At 43.6% G+C, this 23,151-nt stretch overlaps 1 protein-coding gene across 4 annotated transcripts in view; it reads left to right on the top strand.

Annotated features, from left to right (window-relative positions):
- polb (polymerase (DNA directed), beta) overlaps positions 1 to 23,151 on the top strand; it is a 113,898-nt gene that overhangs the window by 27,925 nt on the left and 62,822 nt on the right. For all 4 annotated transcript variants that reach the window (XR_010971153.1, XM_068023349.1, XM_068023348.1 and 1 more), the window contains exon 11: positions 12,486 to 12,572. Coding sequence is in view for 3 of the 4 variants with exons in the window: in XM_068023349.1 (XP_067879450.1) it covers positions 12,486 to 12,572 (87 nt within the window). In the remaining variant the exon portion in view is untranslated. The remainder of the gene's footprint in view (positions 1 to 12,485; positions 12,573 to 23,151) is intronic.

Raw genomic sequence — 23,151 nt, 5'->3', positions numbered from 1 at the left:
CAAGTCCAAGTAGTTATTGAGCTGCCTCAAGGTCTATGCCAATCTGAAGGGAGCCTAGGTTGGGATGCCTTTAGGGCTGTCTTCATATCAAAGTTCTTGTCTGATTGAGCGATATGCCTGAATAGTTGCAATTATTAGAGACTGATGATTTGGGGTATTAATGGTTTTGTGCTGTGCGTCTCTGATCTTTGTGTTCTTGACATCATTGTACAAACGGAAACTTAGTATTGGCCAAAGGCCCCATTGGTCAAATGCATCCTTCTTGATTAGTTGTGAACTGTAGCAGCCCAAGAGTCTGCTCCATGTGTCAGGACTGGTATACATGATAGTTATCTATTCTGAGCTTGGTTGCTGGTTGGATTCTTGACTTCCACATGTTCTCATCGAGATCGCTTAATACCTCTGACAGTCTGTCTTCACTGAGGCACCTGAGTTGTGTGTCGAACTCCCACAGTGGTTGAAATTGTTAATTATCTCTCGAACTGACTCCTGGGCTTGGGTTGGAGTATCCGTTGAAATGCTAAAAGGTGAAGGAAGTATGCATTAAAGCTCTACACCAAACGTTAAGAAATTTGAAATACCTTCATAAAATTACATCCAACACACAATCTCTGAATAAATTAAGAAGGGTTAAATGACTTTCCTCATTTTTAATAATCTTGTGACAAGGTGCACACCTCCTGTGCCCAGTTTCCCTGCTACGGCCCACAATCCTGCATTTTCTTTGGATTTAGGCATTGTATTTGCAAAACAGCAGAGGGTGCTGTCTTCCCTCCCTGGGGCACAGGCTTGAGAAAAAGCTCCAGCATTGGGGTTAACTTTAGAGGAGTGAGGGGGTTGAATCTTGCAATTTGTTTGTGCAAAATCTCAATTTGTATTTAACATTTTAAAATTTCCAAATAACAATTTGCAGCGGAGTGCCCACTTTCATCATGCAGCCAGGTGGAAATATAAAACAAAGGTTAGATACTTTCCTACTCCTACAATGTCCCAATTAAATTCAAAGCTTGATTGGTAGCCGAAAATCCAAACCTGATCATTGCTTGCTGCAGAACCATTGGAATTGTGGTGTCAGACGTGGGTCTGATCCTCCCGATTACAAAAAAACAAAAATAATTTTTGAAATTGTGTGTTCCTGAAGTTAGACTAATAATTAAACCATTAAGACAAAGTTTTTGCAAAAGAAGTGGTCAAGGCTCCCTACTGCCTCAGTTGCTTATTTCAGACAAGGTGACTAAGCCCAATCTCAAATTGAAGACCGAGTCAGTGCTGAGTTTGGTTATTTTAGCTGGGATGAGCACACAAGTGCTTCAGTGGCTTATTCTCTTTGAACAGAGAAATTGACCAGGGTTCCTGCTTCTGATCATTCATGATAATTGCTGCTGAAAATCTAATGTCGAGTGATTGGGCATTAACAGCATTAATCCCTTTATGCACAGCAACCTGAAAGTTCCCACATTGGCCACGCACAAGTCGGCCCTTTTAAGTTACTGCATGTGTGCAGCCACGCAAAAAAATTTCAAGGAGCCGCACACTTAGTCGCTGCAGTCCAAAAAAAAAAAAATTAGAGGGTATGTTACTTGGCAGTGATGCATCTTGCTGTGCACTGATTAGAAGTGCCTGTGGGACTGTAATCCAACAAGGAGTCATATTGTCAGGGGAGGAGAGAAAGGGAGAACATTGACAGGGAAAGGAAAATTGAAAACAAATAGTGAAGCCAGTATTGTATTGGCTGCAATAAAAAGAGAAAATGCTGGAAATGCTCAGCAGGTCAGGCAGCACCTGTGGAGAGAGAGAGAAATAGAGTTTACATTTCAGCCCAATGACCTTCCTTCACAACTGGAAAAAGTTAGAGATATGACAAGTTTTAAATAAGTGTAGAGGGAGGGGAAAAAAGAGCAAAAGGCAAGATCTGTCATCGGGTGAAAGGCAGGAGTGATCAAATGTCAAAAGGGATAATAGTGTATGGCAATAGGGAATTATAATGAGACAAGTAAAGAAACACAAGATGGATCTACAGAAGGTGTAAATGGGATTAGAAGTATCATTGCCAACAGCTGCTGTCCATAAAAATGGGAGCAGTGGTTATGATCTGAAATTGTTGAACTCAGTGTTGAGTCCAGAGGCTGTAAAGTGCCTAATCAAAAGATGAGGTGCTGTTTCTTGAGCTTGAGGCCAAATACAGAGAGTTCAGAGTGAGGATAGAGCAGAGAATTAAGAGGGAAGCTGACTGAAAGCTCAGGTCACACTTATGGGCTGAACGGAGGTGTTCAACAACATGGTCACCAAGGCTGTGTTTGGTCTCCCCAGTGTAGAAACGACCATGTTATGAGCAGCAAATACAGTTTAATAAATTGAAAAGTACTGTTTCATCTGGAGGGATTGTTTGGGGTCCTGGACAGTGGGAAGGTAGCAGGTGAAAGGGCAGGTATTGCATCTCCTGCACTTGCTTGGCAAAGGGAGTGAGTGTTGGGGTTGATGGAAGAGTGGAGCAGGGTGTCACAGAGCGAATGGTCTCTTTGGAATGTGTTTGGTGGTGGCATCACGCTGGAGACAGCACAAGTGGCAGAAAATAATCCGTTGAATGTGGAAGCTCGTGGGGTGGATGTTGAGGACAAGGAGAACCATATCACTGTTCTGGAAGGGAGAGGAAGAGGTAAGGGCATAATTGTGACAAATAGGATGGGTTTAGTTGGGGGCCCTGTCAATCTCAGTTGAGAAAAAGGGAAGACATATTGGAGGTACTGGTGTGGAAGGTGGCATCATCCAAACCAACACAAGGGAGAAATTGGGAGAATGAAATAGAGTCCTTAACGGCAGAGTGGGAGGAATTGTAATCGAGGTAGCTGCTCAATGTAATAGGTGTAGAGGGACTGGGCATCCATGGTGAAAAGGAGATGGTTAGAGCCAGCAAACTGGAAACTTAAAAGTGGCGGAGGGCATCGGAAGATTTGTGAATGGGGGTGGGAAGAGATTGGACATGGGGAGATAAAATAGAGTTGAGATAAGAAGAAACAAGTTCCCTGGGGCAAGAACGGACTGAATGATAGGTTTACCAGGAGAGTCCTATTTGTGGATTTTGGGAAGGAGGTAGAAGCAGGCTGTGCAGGGTTGGAGATTATGAAATTGGAAATCTTGAAGCTAAGATCTCCAGAAGATATGAGGTCAGTCATGGTGTGGGAAAAGATGATGATGTTTGATGGTGGGGTCTTGGGCCAAGGGGAGATGAGAGGAAGTGTCAGTGAGTTGCTATTCAGTCTCTGCAACCTAGAGGTCTGTTTGCCAAGGGACACAGAGCTGCCCTTGACAGCAAGTTTAATGACAATGTCAGGGTTAGACTTGAGAGAATGGAGTGCTGCAAGTACAGAGGGAGATAGTAGAGAAATTGAGTCATGCTAGCAGTTTCCAATGTAAAGATCTAGAGAGGGTAAAAGGCCAGAGGGATATATCCAAGTGGAACAAAAATTCTGAAGGTGGGATAAATGGCCTGCTGTGCAGGGGCGAACTGCTTCCTGAAGAAGTCTGCTATCGTGGATCTGACTTAATAAACTTTCAGTTATTATACACCACAACAGGTAATCCCTCCGTATGCACATCATTGCATGTTAACAAGGAATGTAAAATTCAATAATAGTATCCCATCAACTTCACATTAAATGTTGGATTTGTTGGAATGATTTCAAGGCTGTAATTTTCTCTTCAGTTATGGGTGGTTACAAACTGTTCAAATTTTACTTTGAAGTTTATGATATGTAAATCCTTGATTATTACCTGTAATTGCTTCTGGGTATTCATTACTCTCAATTTTTTGAAATTCATCATTTTTAAAAAAATGAATTTTGACTGAAGTAGCAACATATTGTATGTATCGAGCATCTTTAATGTAGATAAAGCATCCCAGAGCGCTTCACAGAAGTGTAACCAGTGAAAGTTGACAGAGAGTCGAAGAAAAAGATTTTGGGAGGGCTAACTAAAGGCTTGGCCAGAGAAATGGATTCTAAGGATGGTCTTAAAAAAGGATGAGAGAGTGGCAGAAAGGTTTACTGAGGTAATTCCAGAGTGTGTGGCTGAGATGACTGAAGGCATGGCCACCAATGGAGTGAAGAGAGTGGAAGATGCACAACAGACCAGAAGTGAAGAAAAGCAGTGCTCTCAGATGGTTCAGTGGGCAAAACTATAACAGATGGAGTTCAATGTAGAGAAGTATGAAGTCGTTCACTTTGGATGCAAGAAAGACAAATTAGAATATTTTCCCAATGGTGAAAGACAAGGAGTTATGGAAGAGCAAAGGGATTAGGGTATCCATGTACATAGATCACTAAAAACTGGTGTGCAGGTACAGAAAGTTATAAAAACTACTCATGGAATGGTGGCCTTTATGTGAAGGAAGTTGGAATGCAAAAGTGATGAAGTGTCTCAGCCTTCGTCAGATCTCATCTGGAGGACTGCATTCAATTTTGGGCACCATACCTCAGGAAAGGTATGGAGTTGGAGTGGATGCAGCGCAAATTCACTAAAATGATATCAGGATTTAGAGTTAAATTATAAGAACAGGTTTCATAAACTTGGTTTGTATTCCTTGGAAGGTTAAGGGATAATCTAATCAAGATCTTTAAAATGATAAAGGGATTTGATAGAGTTGCAACAGAAAAACGATTTCCTCTGGTTGGGGAATTCAGAACAAGGGAGTATGATCTTACAATTAGAGGAATGCCGTTTTGGAGTGAAATCAGAAAGAACCGCAAAGGGAAGTGGAAATCTGCAAAACTCTCTGCTAAAAGGCTGCTGGGGCAATTGAAATTTAGAAGACTGAGATTGATAGATTTTTGTTAGGTGAGGACATTAAGGAGTATGGAGCAATGGCAGATAAATGAAGTTGAGATACAGATCAGCCATATTCTAATTGAATGTCACTACAAGTTCAAGGTACTGACTGGCCTCCTGCTGTTACCAGCTTTCTACCAAGTTGTATTCACCCATCGCCCCTGTGCTCGCTGGTTCATGTCATGCAGACCTCACCTGCCAAGAATGAAGCACATAATTTCCCCACATGGACATTAAACTTAAAATTATTTCTGGGAAGAAAAGAGGGCCTATCACAAGGAATTGTCAGGCCCCTTGCTGGTAAGACCTTTTCTGCATACTAGCAGACAGTGTTGGAACAAAGGAACCAGTCCTGCTTCCTTAAGACACAGAAGACGTGGTCAGACCAGTTTAGTCACATGATTAATTGGCTGTTGGGAGTTTTTTGAAGTTGAACTTGCCGCAGAGTTTTAAAACTGAGAAAGCTGTTTGCTCTTGGACTGAAAGGACCTCTCTCCTGTCTGCTCCCATCTCTTTCATATGGAACTGAAGACCCATTGAAGACAAATGAACTAGAGTGAAAAGTCTCCTACAGTGAACAAGGTTTAAGAAGAATACTGGGCCCTAACGAAAAGCAAGAATTACCTACAGGCAAGAACTACCTACAAAAGGACTGCAATGAGTTCGAAGCACAGTAACAAGAAACTCTTCTGATATTGCCTCAAACCTCTCCACTTTGTGCTTCTTTTCTTTTCTGTCTCTATTTGCATGTGGATATCGAGTATGCATGCTAGCGTGGAGCGCAGCGTGTATCCATAGGCGTTAACTGAATTAGAGTTTAAGTTTTAATAAATTACACTTTTCTTCATTAAGCCTGAGAAAACCTGGTTGTGCTCCTCTCTTTGCCTTATAATTGGAAAGCAGTGAAGAAGGACTCACCAAGGGGGAGCTCAAAATATGGTGTGTTTAAAAATTAAAACTCTGTTACAATATGACCAGGTGAAGGCTTTCTCACCTGGTCGTAACAGAAATTTGGGTGCTAGCGTCCAGAATTTTACCCACAGACAAACGAGAGAAATTGGAAGTGGGAAGCCAAATTGTTACCAATCAAAAAAAAAAGAGCAAGATTAAGACATGTTTTCTTGTGGTTGTGTGTAATTGAATACTAACATGTCTGCAACTGAAGCGAGTAGCTCTCCAAGCCAGGGTGAAGCAACTTGGGATAAGTTAAAAGCACTGTCTATGGAGGATCTGAGAAAAATGGCTGAGCAGTGTGTGGAATCACTGTACATGGCAAAGCCAAGAAGTCTGAACTCGTAAGGCTAGTGGCCAACCATTTTTCCCTTGAATCTGAAGAAGCAGCAATAGGGTTAGAAGCAGACTCTTGACAGGATAGTGTGAGCAAAAATACAATTAGAACAGAGGAAACTTGCATTTGAGGAAAGAGAGAGGGAGAAAGAAAGAGCCTTCCAGAAGGAATGTGAAGAGAAAGAGCCTTCCAAAAAGAACGTGAAGAAACTGAAAGGCAAGTGAGAGAGAGAAAGACAGGAGAAGGAACGAGAGAGGACAGAGAGAAAGAAAGACAGGAGAGAGAGCGAGAGAAAGAATATTCCAGAAAGAATGTGAAGAGAGAGAGTTGAAGCGGCTTGAGTTAACTAGGGGATGACAGAATAATTCCAGTGAAAGCATGGCCAATATGGAGGAGCATAATTCAGAGCTGGGTACAAAATTGGTAAAACTTGCCCATTAATTCCAAAATTCAGTGAGGAAGATGTGGAAGCGTTTTTTGTGTCCTTTGAAAAATTGGCGAGGCAGCTAAAATGGCCAACTGAGACCTGGTCTCTTTCAATACAAAGCAAGCTAACTGGAAAAGCCCATGAGGTTTATTCCTTGTTGCCAGATGAGAGTTCATCAAATTATGAACTGACCAAAAATGCTATCCTCGGGGCTTATGAATTAGTGCCTGAAGCCTACTGCCAAAAGTTTAGAACCCTCAAAAAGTAAGCTAATCAAACTTATCTGGAGTTTGAAAGAGGTAAGCAGCTGGCTTTTGACCAGTGGCTGAGGGCTCTTAAATGACAGCTCAAGCTATGAGACTCTCAGAGAAGTAATTCTGTCAGAGGAATTTAAAAACTCTCTTCCACTTTCAATAAAGTCCCATGTAGAGGAGCAGCGGGTTCAGGGAGCTCGGCAAACGGCCGTTCTGGCCAATGAGTTTGTTTTAATTTAAAAGTCGGTTCCCCAGGGGAGAACCGTTCCTAATTGCCCCCACAAATCCGAAAAGGACAAAGGGTGGAAAGGTGATCTCCGCCCAGACAGTCCTGGGAAAGAAAGGAAAGCAGGAGACACAGGGCGCACTCCTCCAGCCAAAAGGGAAGGTGCTGTGAGCAAGAGTGAGACCCAGAGACCTGTGTGCTTCTATTGTAATAAAGCAGGGCATATTAAAGCTGACTGCTGGAAACTAAAGGGGAAACTGGTAGGGTTAATCAGGGCGTTTCCGCACAGTGAAGACAGGGACCTGATGCAAAGTAAAACAGAACAAGCTGTGGCTTTAACTTCAGTAAGAGTGCAACCCAGGAAGCTAACTACGGCCAGTGCAGGAAACGTTAACAGGATTCCTGAAGGTTATCAGGGTTTTGTGTCTGAAGGGAAAGTAACCCCATACCCCTCGAGTGGGGCAAACAAACCCCTAGTGATTCTTGGGGACACTGGTCACTAGATCCCTTTTACTGGGAAAAGGCCTGACCTTTCCCCCAGAGAGTACAGTGAAGACTAAAATGCTGGTGAATGGTATTGGAGGGCAGTGGACGACTGTACCTGTACATCAGGTGCACCTGGAGTGTGACCTAGTATCAGGACCGGTGACTGTAGGGATTGTCCCTAGTTTGCCTGTGGATGGGGTTGACCTGCTCCTAGGTAGTGATCTGGTGGAGGTGAAGGTGGTAGGACGCTCCCCACTCCTCCTCCAGTAGTGAAAGAAAGACCACAGGAGGTCAGAGAGACAGGGCGGTGGCAAGCGACAGTTCCCTGCAATTTCCCTGAATGTGTCGTGGGTCAGGCCCTGATCAAACCAGCTCCCCCAGAGGAGACTGCATTGGCACTGCAAGCAGATGACCAGGTCTGTCTATCTGAGACTTTCTTTGGAAAGTTATGAGACCCAGAGAATGAGTTAAATGGATTTTCCCTAGCTGAGGCTCAGCGAGCTGACCCAGTATTGTGAGAGTTAGCACAGGCTGCTCAGTCTGAAAGTGAAGCAGAGGGAGTCCCTGATTGCTACTATTTAAAGACTGAGGTACTGTTGAGGAAATGGAGTTCTCCTCACAGACCTCAGGCCCAGGAGTGGACGGTAGTTCACCAGTCAGTGGTGCCGCAGAGGTACCGGGGAGAAATATTAAGAACTCACAAGACTACAGTGGCTGTACATGCCGGTATGTGAAAGACCAAAGCCCGCAGAGGATAGCGGTTTGACTGGCCAAAACTCCACAAGATGTGCTGGAGTGCTGCAGGAGTTGCCACATGTGCCAGGTTGAGGGGAAACCCCAACCGACAGCGAAACCTGCACCACGAAGTCCTGTACTGGTGTTAGAAGGACCCTCCAGCAGAGGGCTGGTGAACTGTAAGGGACCCCCATCAAGAACAAAAGGGGACAGGCAGGTACACAGTTGGCAAAAGTTTGAAAGAGAAGGGGAAAAAGTGACCAAGGGGGCAGGTTAAAGAAAGTCTGGAAGGAATCCTGAATAAAAACCCCTACTGTCTGGTCAGCCAACTTCAAAAAAATTAGTAAAGTTAGACCCCCACATTCTCCTATGTAAATGCAAACTCTAGAAGCACCCCTCCAGAGTTGCTAACAGCATTTACAGGAACCTGCAGAGACAAAGAGAGACTTCTATGGGGCACCGAAACGGTGAGGGTGATGTCTCACCTAGTCAACGTGCCACAGGAGAGTGCAGTCAAGTCTGCATACATACCTGCAGGCAGGAATTTTCCAGAGAACATAGGGGAGATTAACAAAGAATCTTGCCCCACAGTCACAGGAAAAGGGAGCCACCCATCCCCTGAAGGCAAAAGCCTTTGCATGGCTCAGCAAAGCACTGATATAGGGTTCAGGATAGTCCCGCCCACTACCAACGCTCCTCGAAAAATCATTACCTCAACAGGAACAAAGATCCTAGGCAGTCATGGCAATGGGCAAATTGAAGAAAAGCTTTCCCAAAGAACTACATGGCTACTGGGATGCCAAAAAAAGGGAAGTTAAAGCAGCAGTGACACCCAGAAAAGACAATTTTTTAATAAGCTTTAAGAGTTGTGAATAAATTGAAATGAATGAGAGAAATGCATTGTTTTCTTTCTGTATCTTATATTTTTCTCAAACCTTTTAATGAAATGCGCATTCTTTTTCAAAACTCCCTGGGTGTGGAGGTGTCATGCAGGCCCCCACCTGCCAAGAATGAGGCACATGATTTCACCGCATGAACATTAAACTTTAAATTGTTGCTGGGAAGAAAAGAGGGCCTATCACAAGGAATTGCCAGGCTCCTCGTCGGGCAATTTTTGTTTACTAGCAGACAGTGTTGGAAGAAAGGGACCAGTCCCTGCTTCCCCAGTACACAGAAGAAGTGGTCAGACCTGTTTAGTCACATGACTAACTGGCTGTTGGGAGCTTTTTGAGTTAGAACTTGCCACAGTTTTAAAACTGAGAAAGCTGTTTGCTCTTGGACTGAAAGGACCTCTGTCCTGTCTGCTCCCATCTCTTTCACAAGGAACTGAAGACCCATTGCAGACAAATGAACCCCAAGAGAGAAAATTCTCCTTCAGTGAACAAGGTTTAAGAAGAATACTGGGCCCCAATGAAAAGCACGAATTGCCTACAAGCAAGAACTACCTACAAAAGTACTACAATGAGTTCAAAGCACAGTAACAAGAAACTCTTCTGATATTGCCTCAAACCTCTCCACTTTATTTTTCTTCTCTTTTCTGACTCTATTTGCATGTGCGTATCGCATATGCATGCTAGCATGCTGCGCAGCGTGTATCTGTAGGCATTAACCGAATTAGAGTTTAAGTTTTAATAAATTTCACTTTTCTTCTTTAAGCCTGAGAAAACCTGGTTGTGCTCATTTCTTTGCCTTATAATTGGAAAGTGGTAAAGCAGGATTCACCAAGAGGGAGCTCAAAACACGGTGTGTTTAAAAATTAAAACCCTGTTACAATAAGACCAGGTGAAGGCTGAGAAAGAGATCCCTAGATACCTTTCTCACCTGGTCATAACACTTATCTTGACACTGGGTCACCTAATGCAACACATTTAAAATTCTAAACCTTTGCGTTTAAATCCATCAGGGACTTGCCCCTCATTACCTCTGTAGCCTCCTACAACCATACAATGATACTGCACTGAAAAAGGCCATTCAGTCTATCGTCTCTGTGCTGGCACTTTGGTAGACCTATCCAATTAATCTCGCTCCCCTTTTTCCCTCATTGCTGTGTAAATTTTCCTCTTTCAAGTATTTATCTAGTACCGTTTTGAATGTTAATATTGAATCAGCTTCCATCTCCCTTTCAGGCAGTGCTTTCCAAATCGCAACAACTCGCTGCACAATAAAATATTTCCTAACGTTGTCTCTGGTTCTTCTGCCAGTCACTTTAAATCCGTGCTCGCTGATAACTGACTCTCCTGCCACTAGAAGCAGTTTCTCCTTATTTACTCTGTCAAAACCATTCTTGATTTTGAACATTTCTATCAAATCACCTGTGAACCTTTAGTGCTCTAAGAACCACCCCAGCTTTTCCAGTCTCTCCATATAATTGAAATCCCTATCCCTGCCACCATTCGAATAAAAATACACCATCTCCAAGACTTTGACATTCTTCCTAAAATGTTGTGCCCACAGTACTCCAGTTGAGGCCCAGCCAGTGTTTTATAAAGGTTTAGCACAATCCTTTGCTTTTCAGTTCCTCTATTAATGAAACCAAGGACCCCAAATTCTTTTCTTCGATGCCTTTTCAACTTGTCCTACCACCTTCAAAGATTCGTGTATACACAGCCACTGTACTGAGTTAACTGATCTCAGCTGGGGAATCCCTGGATCAGGGAGGAGGGAGGGTTTCCACTTCTAGTCACCATCTAATACCTCCGGCTAGAAACGTGTGTGGAGACATCACTTGTGGACAGGATTAGCCATGGCTCTGATGTCTCCCCTCCCTCTTTGATGAATAGCCTGTTGGATTATATGTCCAGATTCATGCATGAATAACAGTCACTTGGGTGATGTACTAAGGAGCACCATTTCCTACTGAACTGTACATTAACAAAAAAAATCAGCAAATTCAGAAGAAGAGGAAGGGTAGGAGAAAATTGGGAAGGAAACTTTTTTTAAAAATCGCTAAATTAGTTCAGGGATTTATTTTAAATCCTTGTTAAACATTGGCATAGTTGCATGTTGACATTATGCCAAGCAAATTCAGCACATTTGGAAATAGACTGGTTTATAAATGTTGAGGCCAAATGTGCATTTTAATCCCTCTCCAGTAGAAAGAGGGATCTGACTTCTCATTTGAGTAAATTAAAAATATACTTGGGATGGTGTATACACACAATGTATTGGAGTTTCAATATCCTATGCCGTTGGATAAATAGGATGCAAGTTTGAACCCGAGAGATGCTGAGTCTGGTAGTGTCATCATGGGGACACACAAGCAAGGAAAGTGCTTCAGAATATGTTGCTTTCCAGCTATTTGCTGGAATGCCATTGGCGGAATATTGGGAACAAGATTACTTGCACAAATTGAGATCGTGCATGGCTGGAGGAAACAACTGAAAAGGTGAAAATATACAGAGGGAGGAAAAAATGGCAAGCTTGATAGAGGACTTTAGTCAAACTATCTTCAATAAAAGAGGCAGTGATATCCTGAGACTAAACTACTGTTGTGTTTGCAAGTGGTGCCCTTTAGGGCTGTTTTTAAACTAGTTATTAACATTTTGATTCCCTATTTAATGATATCAACAACCCTCTGTATAAAAGCCTTTTGCAGAGTTTTTTGTCTGTTTTATTATTGTGATCAAGTGTATGCTATTCTTGATGAACTCAATGACAGCTTTTCTTCTGTTGAGAAATCAAGGTGAAAGATCAAGGCCCATTGTATAGGGATGTCAGTGGGAGAGTAAAAGTGAAAATTAGGTCACTGAGCGATGGATGCTGAGCTTGGGTTTGAACAGTTTGAAGATTGTGGGAGGAAGGGAAGACTGAGAGAGATAATGTGTTGCACAGTTCTGAGACGCTGGAAAGCATGGGTTAGAATTGGAGATGGTGTGATGAATTCTGATTCCAACAAAGTGAAAATGAAGGTGGGGAAAATAGTAAGCCAGTTTATTTGCAGCTCAATGGAATGCAAGAGGCTACATTTCAAGAAGCACCGATTCTAGTAGTGTTGATAAAGAGAGGTTGAAGGATGGAAGTAAGAAGGATTTCCTAAATGATGAGATCTTTCTTGCATCCTGCCAGAGTGTTTGGTATTTGTTACATGAGCATTCCCAGATATGGGAGCAGTACTCAAGTCATGGCTGTAAAGTGAACTTGTTTCTACATGCTGAATAAGCCTAGAGACTGCACTGAGGAATAATGTTTATATGTAATGAATACACTACAGCTTTGTTACTGATATTTTTATTGGATTTTTTTCAGCCAAAGATTCTCAATCCAGTTGTGGAATGCTTGGAGGCAATAAATTTCATCACCAACACACTTTCCAAGGGAGATGCCAAATTTATGGTAGGTGCCATTGCCTACTCCTATGTACCTTGAAATTTGGGAACAATATTAGCATACAAACTCTTAAGGCCTTTATCTGAAATTTTTCTCTTCTGTATTTTAGCAGTGATTTTAACATTTAAAATACATGCATCAACATCACTGCTAAAACAGTAGAGGAATGGATTTCAAGTGAAAACATTAAACATTCATTGGTTAATATCGTTTCGGGCCATTGCCTTTTTGGTTCTGAACAGCAGTGCATTTATTCACATCAGCAGGAAATGGGAGAAACATCTCACAAATCTCTTAAAAAAAAATGTTACCAGCAGCAAAATGATTCCAGTAAAACGCCTTGGAGGATCATGTGCAATATGTTTTGTACTCAGATTGCTTCGAATTCAATAATTATGTAGTTGTGAGATGACAGGTTTTGAAACAGTGCTTCTCCCTCCTGCTTATTTCCGAAGTACAGTTTAATTTATTTTTGCACCCAATTTCTTTCCTCTTCTGAAGTCTGGTTCCACAGGTGCCAGTTGACATCCAGTATCTTACCTACTTTCAATATAGGGGTCTACATAGTGAATATTGCCTTGCTACCTGACTAGAGCATGTCACAGATGAGCCTGATCCTCCTCTTAATTGGTCCACACACAGGAGGGGTACCTGGATAGTGATCAGGAGCAAGAACCCTGAATGAGTTGAGAGAGTGGCTGCAGTTGATCTTCTGCTTCAACCATTTCTTTTTAAGTAGCAAAATAAAAGAAAATTGAATATTTGTTATTTTCAGTGTTTTAGTTGCTGAGGTCTTACCTTTAATGGGGGGAGGATTAGGATATTCTCCAATTAGAGTGCTTTTGAAACCCTCATTCATATCTTTATTTCCTGTAGACTTGAGTAATCTAATGCACTCCTGACTGACCTCCCATATTCTACTCTCCATAAACTTGAAATCATCCAAAACGCTGCTGCCTGTGATTTGCAGCAAGTCTTGTTCGCCCTTCACCTCTGTGCTCTCTGACCTACATTAGCTCTCGGTTAAGCAATACCTTAATTTTAAAATTCTCGTCCTTATTTTCAAATCTCTTCATGGCCTCACCCCTCCCTATCTCTGTAATCTTCTCCATCTCAACAACCCTCTGAAATATCTGCCCTCCTCTAATTCTGGTCTCTGGAGCATCCCAAATTTTAATTGCTCCACCATTGGTGGCTGTGCCTTCAGCTGCCTGAGACCGAAGCTTTTGAGTGCCCTCCCTAAACCTCTCTGCCTCTCCACCTCTCTCTCTCCTCCTTTAAAACGCTCCATAAAACCTACATCTTTGACCAAGCTTTTGATCATCTACCCTACTATTTCCTCCTGTGGCTCAGTGTCATATTTTGTTTTAAAATGCCCCTGTGCCTAGAAATGTTTGCTTACGTTAAAAGCACTACTTAAGTACAAGTTGTTGTTGTTGAGAAGCATTAAGCAGATGTCGGACCTGATCTGGAGGAAATGTGGTGGAGGGTGACAATGTAGATATCATGTGGTATCCATATTCCAAAAAGGAGTTGGATGGATGTTATCTGAGGAAAGCAAATATTTTGGGAACTATGCTTTCAGCAGATGCTGTTGAGCCTTATGTTGGAGTATTGCTTGAGTAGAAGTCACTTTTCAAAGGATTTTGTCAAACAATTGACAAATGATCTAGCCACTATCCATCAAAAATAAAGTTTAACAAATTAATTGAGAAACGTGTGTCTCAGAATGAAGTTGTCTGATGCCTTAATGACTTAATTGCTCATGCCTGCAGTTATATAAAATGTCAAGTGTCACGTAAACGGCTGTTTAATCTGAGATATTACGCATCTATTTTCAGAGAATGTTGGCCTGAAATGTGTGCACACGAACTGCCACCCATAAAGCTACAATCTGAGACTTGTGGTTTCCTAAAGACCGCAAATATGCACAAAGCCTTAAAACAATGGGCTGTGTTTGAATCTTCATTAATCATTTAGCTGTGCTAAAGAGTGCAAGAGGATGCACTTCAATTTTCATTTTGATCTTTGAAATCGGGTCGATAATGTTTAGCGTCGAATTGCTTCCTGTACCTAACCCGGCACTTTCATTTTGTCATTTCAATTGTGTCTGTTCTTTTTAAAGTACAGGCACCTGATCTGAGGGAGGTTTTGAACTTTTAATCACACATGTTTTTTTTCTCTCCTCCCACACCTCTCTTCCCCCCCCCGGCTTTTGAAGTATCCTGACAGTGTGATGAAGTATCTGTAGGAGTGGCAGAACAGCGCTGTTTTACACTTCAGATGTTTGTTCATTGATCTTGGTTTCAGATCATCATAGTATCACCTGCTAGGTCTGTTCACCATCCACTGTAGTGGCTTTTGAGAACCTGAGTTAGTTGACTGTACTCCTCCTAAAGAGGTGTGAAGTACACTTTCTATAAACATCAAAATTAATTTGAGTGTTGAATTACAAACACAATTACTGTGTCTTATAAGCATGGATCAAATTAACCTTTCAAGGCATTAAGTTGAAGTTTTTACTGCTCTATATTTAAAGGGCGTGGCGGGGGTAGATGTAGGAGGGTTACTTATATTTAAGGAAGTGCTCTGAATTTTATACGGGAAAAAGATGAACTCAAAGTGTGATTTGGCATTAAAATAGTTTTCTTTCCAGCTGAGAATTGCACAAGTTTAAGCTTCCTTCTTTCTAAGCTTCTCACTGACATTGATAGAAGGAGTGTTGTCATGCATCCTAGTCCCTTAGAAAATCATATGTGTCGTCCATACAATTTTGAAATTATACTCCCAATTTCCGAGTCCAAATCATTTGTGTAAATGGTGAAAATCTGTGGTGCACACACTGATCCTTATGGAACACTATTTCCCACCTGAGTAACAGCCTTAAACCCCTACTCTCTCTTTTCTGTCTTGTAATCTTCTTGCTGTCCATTCAGTAACATGTCCCCTGACTCTATATGTCCTGACCTTATCATGAGTCTACTACACATTGAAGGCCTTTTGAAAATCCAAATATATTGCATCTAATGCATTACCCTTGTCTGCCCTTTCGGTTACTTCTTCAAAGATTTCAATAAGGTTGGTCAAGCATGACCTACCCCTTTGAAATCCGTGCTGCCTACTCTTTATTACATTTTCAGTTTTCTAGATGTTTTTCTATTGCGCCTTTGAGTAACAAAGGCTGGGAGAGGCTGTTTACAGGTAAAGGGACATCTGGCAAGTGAGAGGCTTTTAAAAGTGAGGTAGGAAGAGTTCAGGGCCAGCATGTTCCTGTTAGATGGAAGGGCAAGGCTGGCAAGTTTAGGGAACCTTGGTTGACGAGGGATAATGAGGGTCTGGTCAGGACAAAGAAGGAGGCATATGTCAGGTGTAGGCAGCTGGTTTCGAGCGAGTCCCTCGAGGAGTATAGAGGATGTCGGACTTCCCTGGCAGATAAGATAAAGGAGAACCCTAAAAGATTCTATAAGTATATTAAGAGTAAAAGGGTAGCTAGGGTGAGAGTAGGTCCCCTTAAGGATCAGTGTGGCAATCTGTGTGTGGAGCCATGGGAAATGGGCGAGGTCTTAAATGAATATTTCTCGTCCGTATTTACCGTGGAGAAGGTCATGGAAGCTACTGAGTTCAAGGGAGGGAACACCGATATCCTGGAGCATATCAACATTACAAAGGAGGAGGTGTTGGAGGTTTTGAAGCGCATTAAGGTGGATAAACCCCCAGGACCTGACCAGGTGTATCCTAGGATGCTATGGGAAGCAAGGGAGGAGATTGCTGGGGCCCTGGCAGAGATTACAGGAACTACAGGCCGGTGAGCCTTACATCAGTGGTGGGAAAGTTATTGGAAGGGATTCTGAGAGACAGGATTTATATGCATCTGGAAAGGCATGGTCTGATTAGGGATAGTCAGCATGGCTTTGTGCGTGGGAAATCATGTCTCACGAATTTGAGTGAGTTTTTGAGGAGGTGACCAAGAGGATTGACGAGGGCAGGGCGATGGGCGTTGTCTACGTGGACTTTAGCAAGGCCTTTGACAAGCTCCCGCATGGTAGGCTGGTCCAGAAGGTTCGAACACATGGGATCCAGGGTGAGCTCGCAAATTGGATACAAAATTGGCTTGTATAGGAGGCAGAGGGTGGTAGTGGAGGTAAAAATAAGAAATGCTGGAACCACTCAGCAGGTCTGGCAGCATCTGTGGAAAGAGAAGCAGAGTTAACGTTTAGGTTCAGTGACCCTTCTTCGGAACTGGCAAATATTAGAAATGTCAAAGGTTATAAGCAAGTGAGGCGGGGGTGGGGCAAGAGATAACAAAGGAGAAGGTGGTAGTGGAGAGTTGTTTTTCAGATTAAAGGCTGGTGACCAGTGGTGTGCTGCAGGGATCGGTGCTGGGCCCTCTGTTGTTTGTCATATATATTAGTGACTTGGATGTGAATGTAAGGGGCATGATTTGGAAGTTTGCAGATGACACCAAAATTGGTGGTATAGTGGACAGTGAAGAAGGTTGTCTAAGGTTACAACAGGATATAGATCAACTGGGAAAGTGGGCAAAAGAGTGGCAAATGGAATTTAACACAGACAAGTGTGAAGTGATGCATTTTGGGAAGTTAAACCAGGGCAGGACATATACAGTGAATGGCAGGGCCCTGGGGACTGTTGTTGAGCAGAGAGACCTTGGGGTGCAATTACATAGTTCCCTGAAAGTAGCAACACAGGTCGACAGGGTGGTGAAGAAGGCGTATGGCATGCTTGCCTTTATCGGCCTAGGCACTGAGTACAAGAGTTGGGACGTCATGTTACAGTTGTACATAACGTTGGTTAGGCCGCATTTGGAGTACTGTGTGCAGTTCTGGTCGCCGCACTACAGGAAAGATGTAATTAAGCTCGAGAGGGTGCAGAAAAGATTCACAAGGATGTTGCCTGGTTTGGAGGGCTTGAGCTATAAAGAGAGATTGGATAGGCTGGGTCTGTTTTCCCTGGAACGAAGGAGGCTGAGAGGGAACATGATAGAGGTATATAAAATTATGAGAGGCATAGATAGGGTAGCTAGCCAGAGTCTGTTTCCCATGGTAGGGGTGACTAAAACTAGACATAGATTTAAGGTGAGCGGGAGGAGGTTTAAAGGGAATCAAAGGGGTATATTTTTCACACAAAGAATAGTGGGTATCTGGAATGAGCTGCCTGAGGAGGTGGTGGAGGCAGGAACAGTAGCGACATTTAAGAGGCATCTGGACAGGTACTTGAATGAGCAAGGCATAGAGGGATATGGAATTAATGCAGGCAGGTGGGATTAGTATAGATAGGCATTATGGTCGGCATGGACGCGGTGGGCCGAAGGCCCTGTTTCTATGCTGTATGACTCTGTTATCTTTTCTACTATTGGTGTTAAGCTATAGGTACCTGAACGTGTTCTAGCTCCCTTTTTAAACAATGGAATCATGTTAGCTGTCCACTAATCCTCTGGTCCTATTCCCTTTCCCAAACAATTTTTATATTTCTGCAATAGTGGCTCTGCTATCTCTCGCCTGACTTCTTTTAATATGTGCAGAGAACTAAAAATGTATAAAGTTGAGTATTTTTTGTTTTTTGTAATCAAAACTTCTGCTTTATGATCTACCACCATGGAAATATTTTTACTTCTGGTCTTTTTTTCTTCATAAATAGTTGCAATTTGTTAAGAAAATCCTGCCAACTGTTTGTTGAGCTAGAGGGACTTCTTAAAATTTAGGCTGCATTTAGTGACAATGCAACCACTTGCATTCCAGTACTTGCTCATGCGCAAATGCAAGCTCTTCAACTGGAACGTCAGTTTCTGCCAGGATTAAAGATGGCACTAAAATAAAAACAAAATCAAAACAAAAAAATAAAATACTATTAAAGATGGCACTGCTCAGTTTATCACAGGAAATGCTTATGGCGAGATCGTTTTAGCAAACTAACCTGACATTAAGTTGGATGGAAGTCCAGTAATCTTCTACTATGTAGTTATAGGATACTAACTGTAATCCTCAGATCCATTTACTATTCCTATTAAATACAAAAGGAATTTTCTGATTGAATTTCTATTGGAAGATCGTGGATTGGCTCCCCGATCGATGGAAAAGAAAATCAGGCACCATGCTGCCAATTTGTTATTGTGATTCGTTTATATAACTGACCAGATCTGATTTCACACGAACGCAGCTCCTAGCTCCCGCCCCACTGGCTGCTCTCCCCCCTCGGCAACTCTCTTTCTCCCCCTCCTGCCTACCGCTGCTTCCCCCCCTCAGCTGCTAGCTCCAGACCTTCTTTCTCTACCCCCCGCCCCCCACTTCCCTGGCTGATTGTTCCCCGCTTGCGCCATCCCGCTCTCCGGTCGGTCACTCCCCACAAACCACCCACCCCGCCCTCCCCCCCCAGCTGCTAGTTATAGACCACGCCGCTTCCCTCTTCTCAGCCACTGGCTCCCACGTTCATTATTCTCCATGCGCCGCCTGAAGAAGCGAGGTGGGCTGCAAGGAACGATATAGGAGCGAGTGGCCAAGAGAAGGGAAGTGGTGGGGCCTGGAGCTAGCAGCTGGAGGGGGTGGGGGGAAGCGGGAGCGAGTGGCCAAGGAGAGCGGGGAGCCGCGAAGTGAGGAACAATCGACCAGGGAAGTGTGGGGGAGCAGTGAGGTCTGGAGCGAGCGGCTGAAGGGAGGAAGCATCGAGGCCTGGAGCGAGTTGCTGAGGAGGGAGAGCGGCCAGTGAGGCATGAGTGAGTGACAGGGATCGAGCTCCAGCCTCAAACACTCCCATTCAGCCACTTTCTCCAGCCAAGTGGGGGGCTGGATACCTGATGACGCTTTATCGTGCATTCGCGAAGATGGACCAGGCGCCGATACGTGATGACGTAATCCCACAAATGCGCTTAGTCCTGGAAAGATGTAGCTGCGCATCTTGGCGCACTGTAAGGGCATCAGTGGGCCGCTGTGTTGTCAGGAATCACTTTGTAAAATTTATGATGGCTGACAAATTAACACCTACGCATAGTGACAAATTGCTTTACGTTGTTGGTCTCAGGAACTTATTGCGACTTAATTATTTAATAAAGATGTCCAGGCATCAAAATTAAAGGACACAAAAATATGTTTTAAGCTCATTGTCATGCTTTGTACTGTTTTATGAAACCAATACAGAATGTAGGCGCTCAGATAAAACCAGAAAATACTGGAAATTCAGCCAGTACCTGTAGAGAAAAAACAGATTAATGTTCAAGCTTTCATCAGAACTGTAAACTACATGGTAAGACTTTAACTTGTACGGTCGGTGGAAACTGGCAGTAGTGGATTGGCTTCCCATTGTACACTCAGTTTGATTTATTTTCTATTGAAGTAGGTGGGTTAGCCAATCTACGACTGCCAGTTCTCTGTCTGGCAGTGCAGGTTAAAATCTACTGCTCTGACTTGGAATGGATAATCCTGAGGACTAAATAGTAATAGGTTAATTAGTTTAATTAATTAATTAATTTAATTTAAACTAAATAGGTTAATGTAGGATTAATATAAATGGGTGGTTGTTGGTTGGCACAGACTTGATGGGCCAAAGGGCCTGTTTCAGTGCTCTATCTCTAAATAAATAAACCTAGCTTAGCATACTGGTTCCATAGCTGGAATTGGAAGTAGTTTCAAGAACTTTTATTTGCACAAAATTATGTGTTTCAAAGTGAGGAATGTTCGTGTTCGGCTGCAGTTTTGGTATTAAGTAATCACTAGGCAGATACAGCACAGGTTAGATGCCAAGTGACGCTCCCTCCACTCATCTCCAAACTCAAGGGGATTCCAACTGTATTAGAGTGAAATAAAAATAGAAAATGCTGGAAATACTCAGCAAGTCTGGTAACATCTGTGAAGAGAGAAACAAGTTCACTTTTCAGGTGTGTGACCTTTGATCCAGAATGTTTTTATTTCAGGTTTCCAGCATCTGTAGTATTTTGCTGTTGCATTCGAGTGATCTTTTTTACAATTTTGCAAAATAGCTTTCTGAGTGTTATTGAAAATTAGTGCTGTATGAGTCAGGGAGAGTCACTGACATGCTGCACCACGGACATTTAACAAAATTGTTGACTCAGCCACCGACATGGGAGCGATTAATCTGTATATAAAGTATATAGCCAATCTAATCCCATCGAAACATGGTCCTATTTAAGCACATTTCAGCCTATAGATAAAGTAGCTCAGCATACGAATATCAATGGAGAGCAGCACAACTATATTAGCTAGCTAGCAAGAAAAATAGTATGCAATGTGAATTACTTTAGCAATTACTTCTGCTGCTAGGTTATTTTAAAATACAAGGTTAAAGGCTTGAAGCTGGGGTGTCCAAAGTTTTCGGAAAGATAAAGGCATTAAAGATTTATCTTGCTATAATCAAAACAACAACAAAGGTGCATTTTTGTAAAGCAGCTTTAAATGAGAAGACTAATTTATTGACTTAACTTTCGTCACTATGTTGAAGTCTGATTTAGTGAGATACCTGGCATTTTTTTGCTTGCACAAGTTGTCAATGTTTGCTTGACACTTGTTGCAGCGATGCGGAGTATTCCAGATAGATGTCCATTGTCAGGAGTGATCTTGATCGCTCTCTCCCCCACTTCTCTCTCTTGTCTGTCTGTCCATCTCTCTCTCTCTCTCTCTCTCTCTTTTGCTCTCTCTGCCCCGTCCCTCTCTGTGTTCCCCTATCTGTGTTCCCTTCTCTCTGTGCCATCTCCCCCTCTCTGGGAGACCCCTCCCCCCCCACCCCCCCTTCCGTGTTGTCCCCTCCCCCCCGCACCCCCCCCCCCGTCCATGTCGTCCCCTCCCCCCCCGTCCGTGTCGTCCCCTTCTCTCCCCTCGCTCTCCGTCCCGCCTCTCTCTCGCTCTCTATGTCCCGCCTCTCTCTCGCTCTCTATGTCCCGCCTCTCTCTCGCTCTCTGCGTCCCGCCTCTCTCTCGCTCTCTGCGTCCCGCCTCTCTCTCGCTCTCTCCGTCCCGCCTCTCTCTCGCTCTCTCCGTCCCGCCTCTCTCTCGCTCTCTCCGTCCCGCCTCTCTCTCGCTCTCTCCGTCCCGCCTCTCTCTCGCTCTCTCCGTCCCGCCTCTCTCTCGCTCTCTCCGTCCCGCCTCTCTCTCGCTCTCTCCGTCCCGCCTCTCTCTCGCTCTCTCCGTCCCGCCTCTCTCTCGCTCTCTCCGTCCCGCCTCTCTCTCGCTCTCTCCGTCCCGCCTCTCTCTCGCTCTCTCCGTCCCGCCTCTCTCTCGCTCTCTCCGTCCCGCCTCTCTCTCGCTCTCTCCGTCCCGCCTCTCTCTCGCTCTCTCCGTCCCGCCTCTCTCTCGCTCTCTCCGTCCCGCCTCTCTCTCGCTCTCTCCGTCCCGCCTCTCTCTCGCTCTCTCCGTCCCGCCTCTCTCTCGCTCTCTCCGTCCCGCCTCTCTCTCGCTCTCTCCGTCCCGCCTCTCTCTCGCTCTCTCCGTCCCGCCTCTCTCTCGCTCTCTCCGTCCCGCCTCTCTCTCGCTCTCTCCGTCCCGCCTCTCTCTCGCTCTCTCCGTCCCGCCTCTCTCTCTTCAACCCCCCCTCCACCCCCCGATGTCAGCTGTGAAACTGACGGCTGCGATGTTGTTTTAAAGTTAGACTGGTCTGTAAGAAGAAGCCAATGGGAAATTTCTCATCCCTGAAATTACCAGTCACAGACCTCAAAATCTTTTACCATGGACACTGGTGCCGACCACTGGTATGAAGGGCAGCTTTATGCTGTAGACCTGTGGCGATGAATACAGGATTGCAACTTCCCAAACTCAATTCACTTGGGACTCTTAGAGCCTGCAGATAAAGGAGACTTTCATCCCATCAATCTGAGCTGGATTCAGACTCTATGCTGAAATGTTTCATAATTCATCATATCCTTCAGATATGCCATTTAGCATTCTCGCTGTATTTTCTTTGGAATGGTCATATTTCTGTGATATTCAGAAGACTAACATTTGAAAAGGTTTGAAATTCATGTTACTTACAAGCCCAAAGGCATGGGGATGATCTGTAGAAAACATAAAAAGAAAAGGTACCTGCTCCTGGGTGAATTTCTTATTTTTGTTTTTCTTGGTGGAGGGGTGAAGAGGAGAAGGGATGAGTGGAAGCCAAATGATCAGAACAGCTGCTGGGATGCCTGAGGCTGTGTCTATGTAAGTTGTCGAAACAAATCTAACTAGGATATTCCGGATCACGTATGTGCCACTGCTCGCCCATTGACAATGTTGGTCATATGCCATATCTTACTGGAAGTGCACAGCAGATTCCTGTGTGTTAACTTTCTTAACAAAGCTGTGAATCTATTGACTTTAAACTTGTTTTAGTCAGTGGTAAAAATGGAGGAGTTTAGCCGAGGAACTCTTGTCACTAAACGTCATAGGCAGAGAGTGAGAAGCAAACCACCTCCCAGCCCAGTCTTGGAAAGTTTATGATGCTAGGGACCAGAAGAGGAAGGGGGATTTTTAATATAAAAATGAATCAAAGCTGTAAACCTTAAATTTTAACTGTCATTTAAATGTACTCATCATACAAGCATGTAATAACTTTAGAAATGTTTGTTCTGTAGGTATGACATGCCTGCA

The sequence above is a fragment of the Heterodontus francisci genome, chromosome 47 (assembly GCF_036365525.1).
Source record: "Heterodontus francisci isolate sHetFra1 chromosome 47, sHetFra1.hap1, whole genome shotgun sequence".
Lineage (NCBI taxonomy): Eukaryota > Metazoa > Chordata > Chondrichthyes > Heterodontiformes > Heterodontidae > Heterodontus > Heterodontus francisci.
Note: the sequence above shows the minus strand (reverse complement) of the source record. Positions and strands in the feature narration are given on the sequence as shown.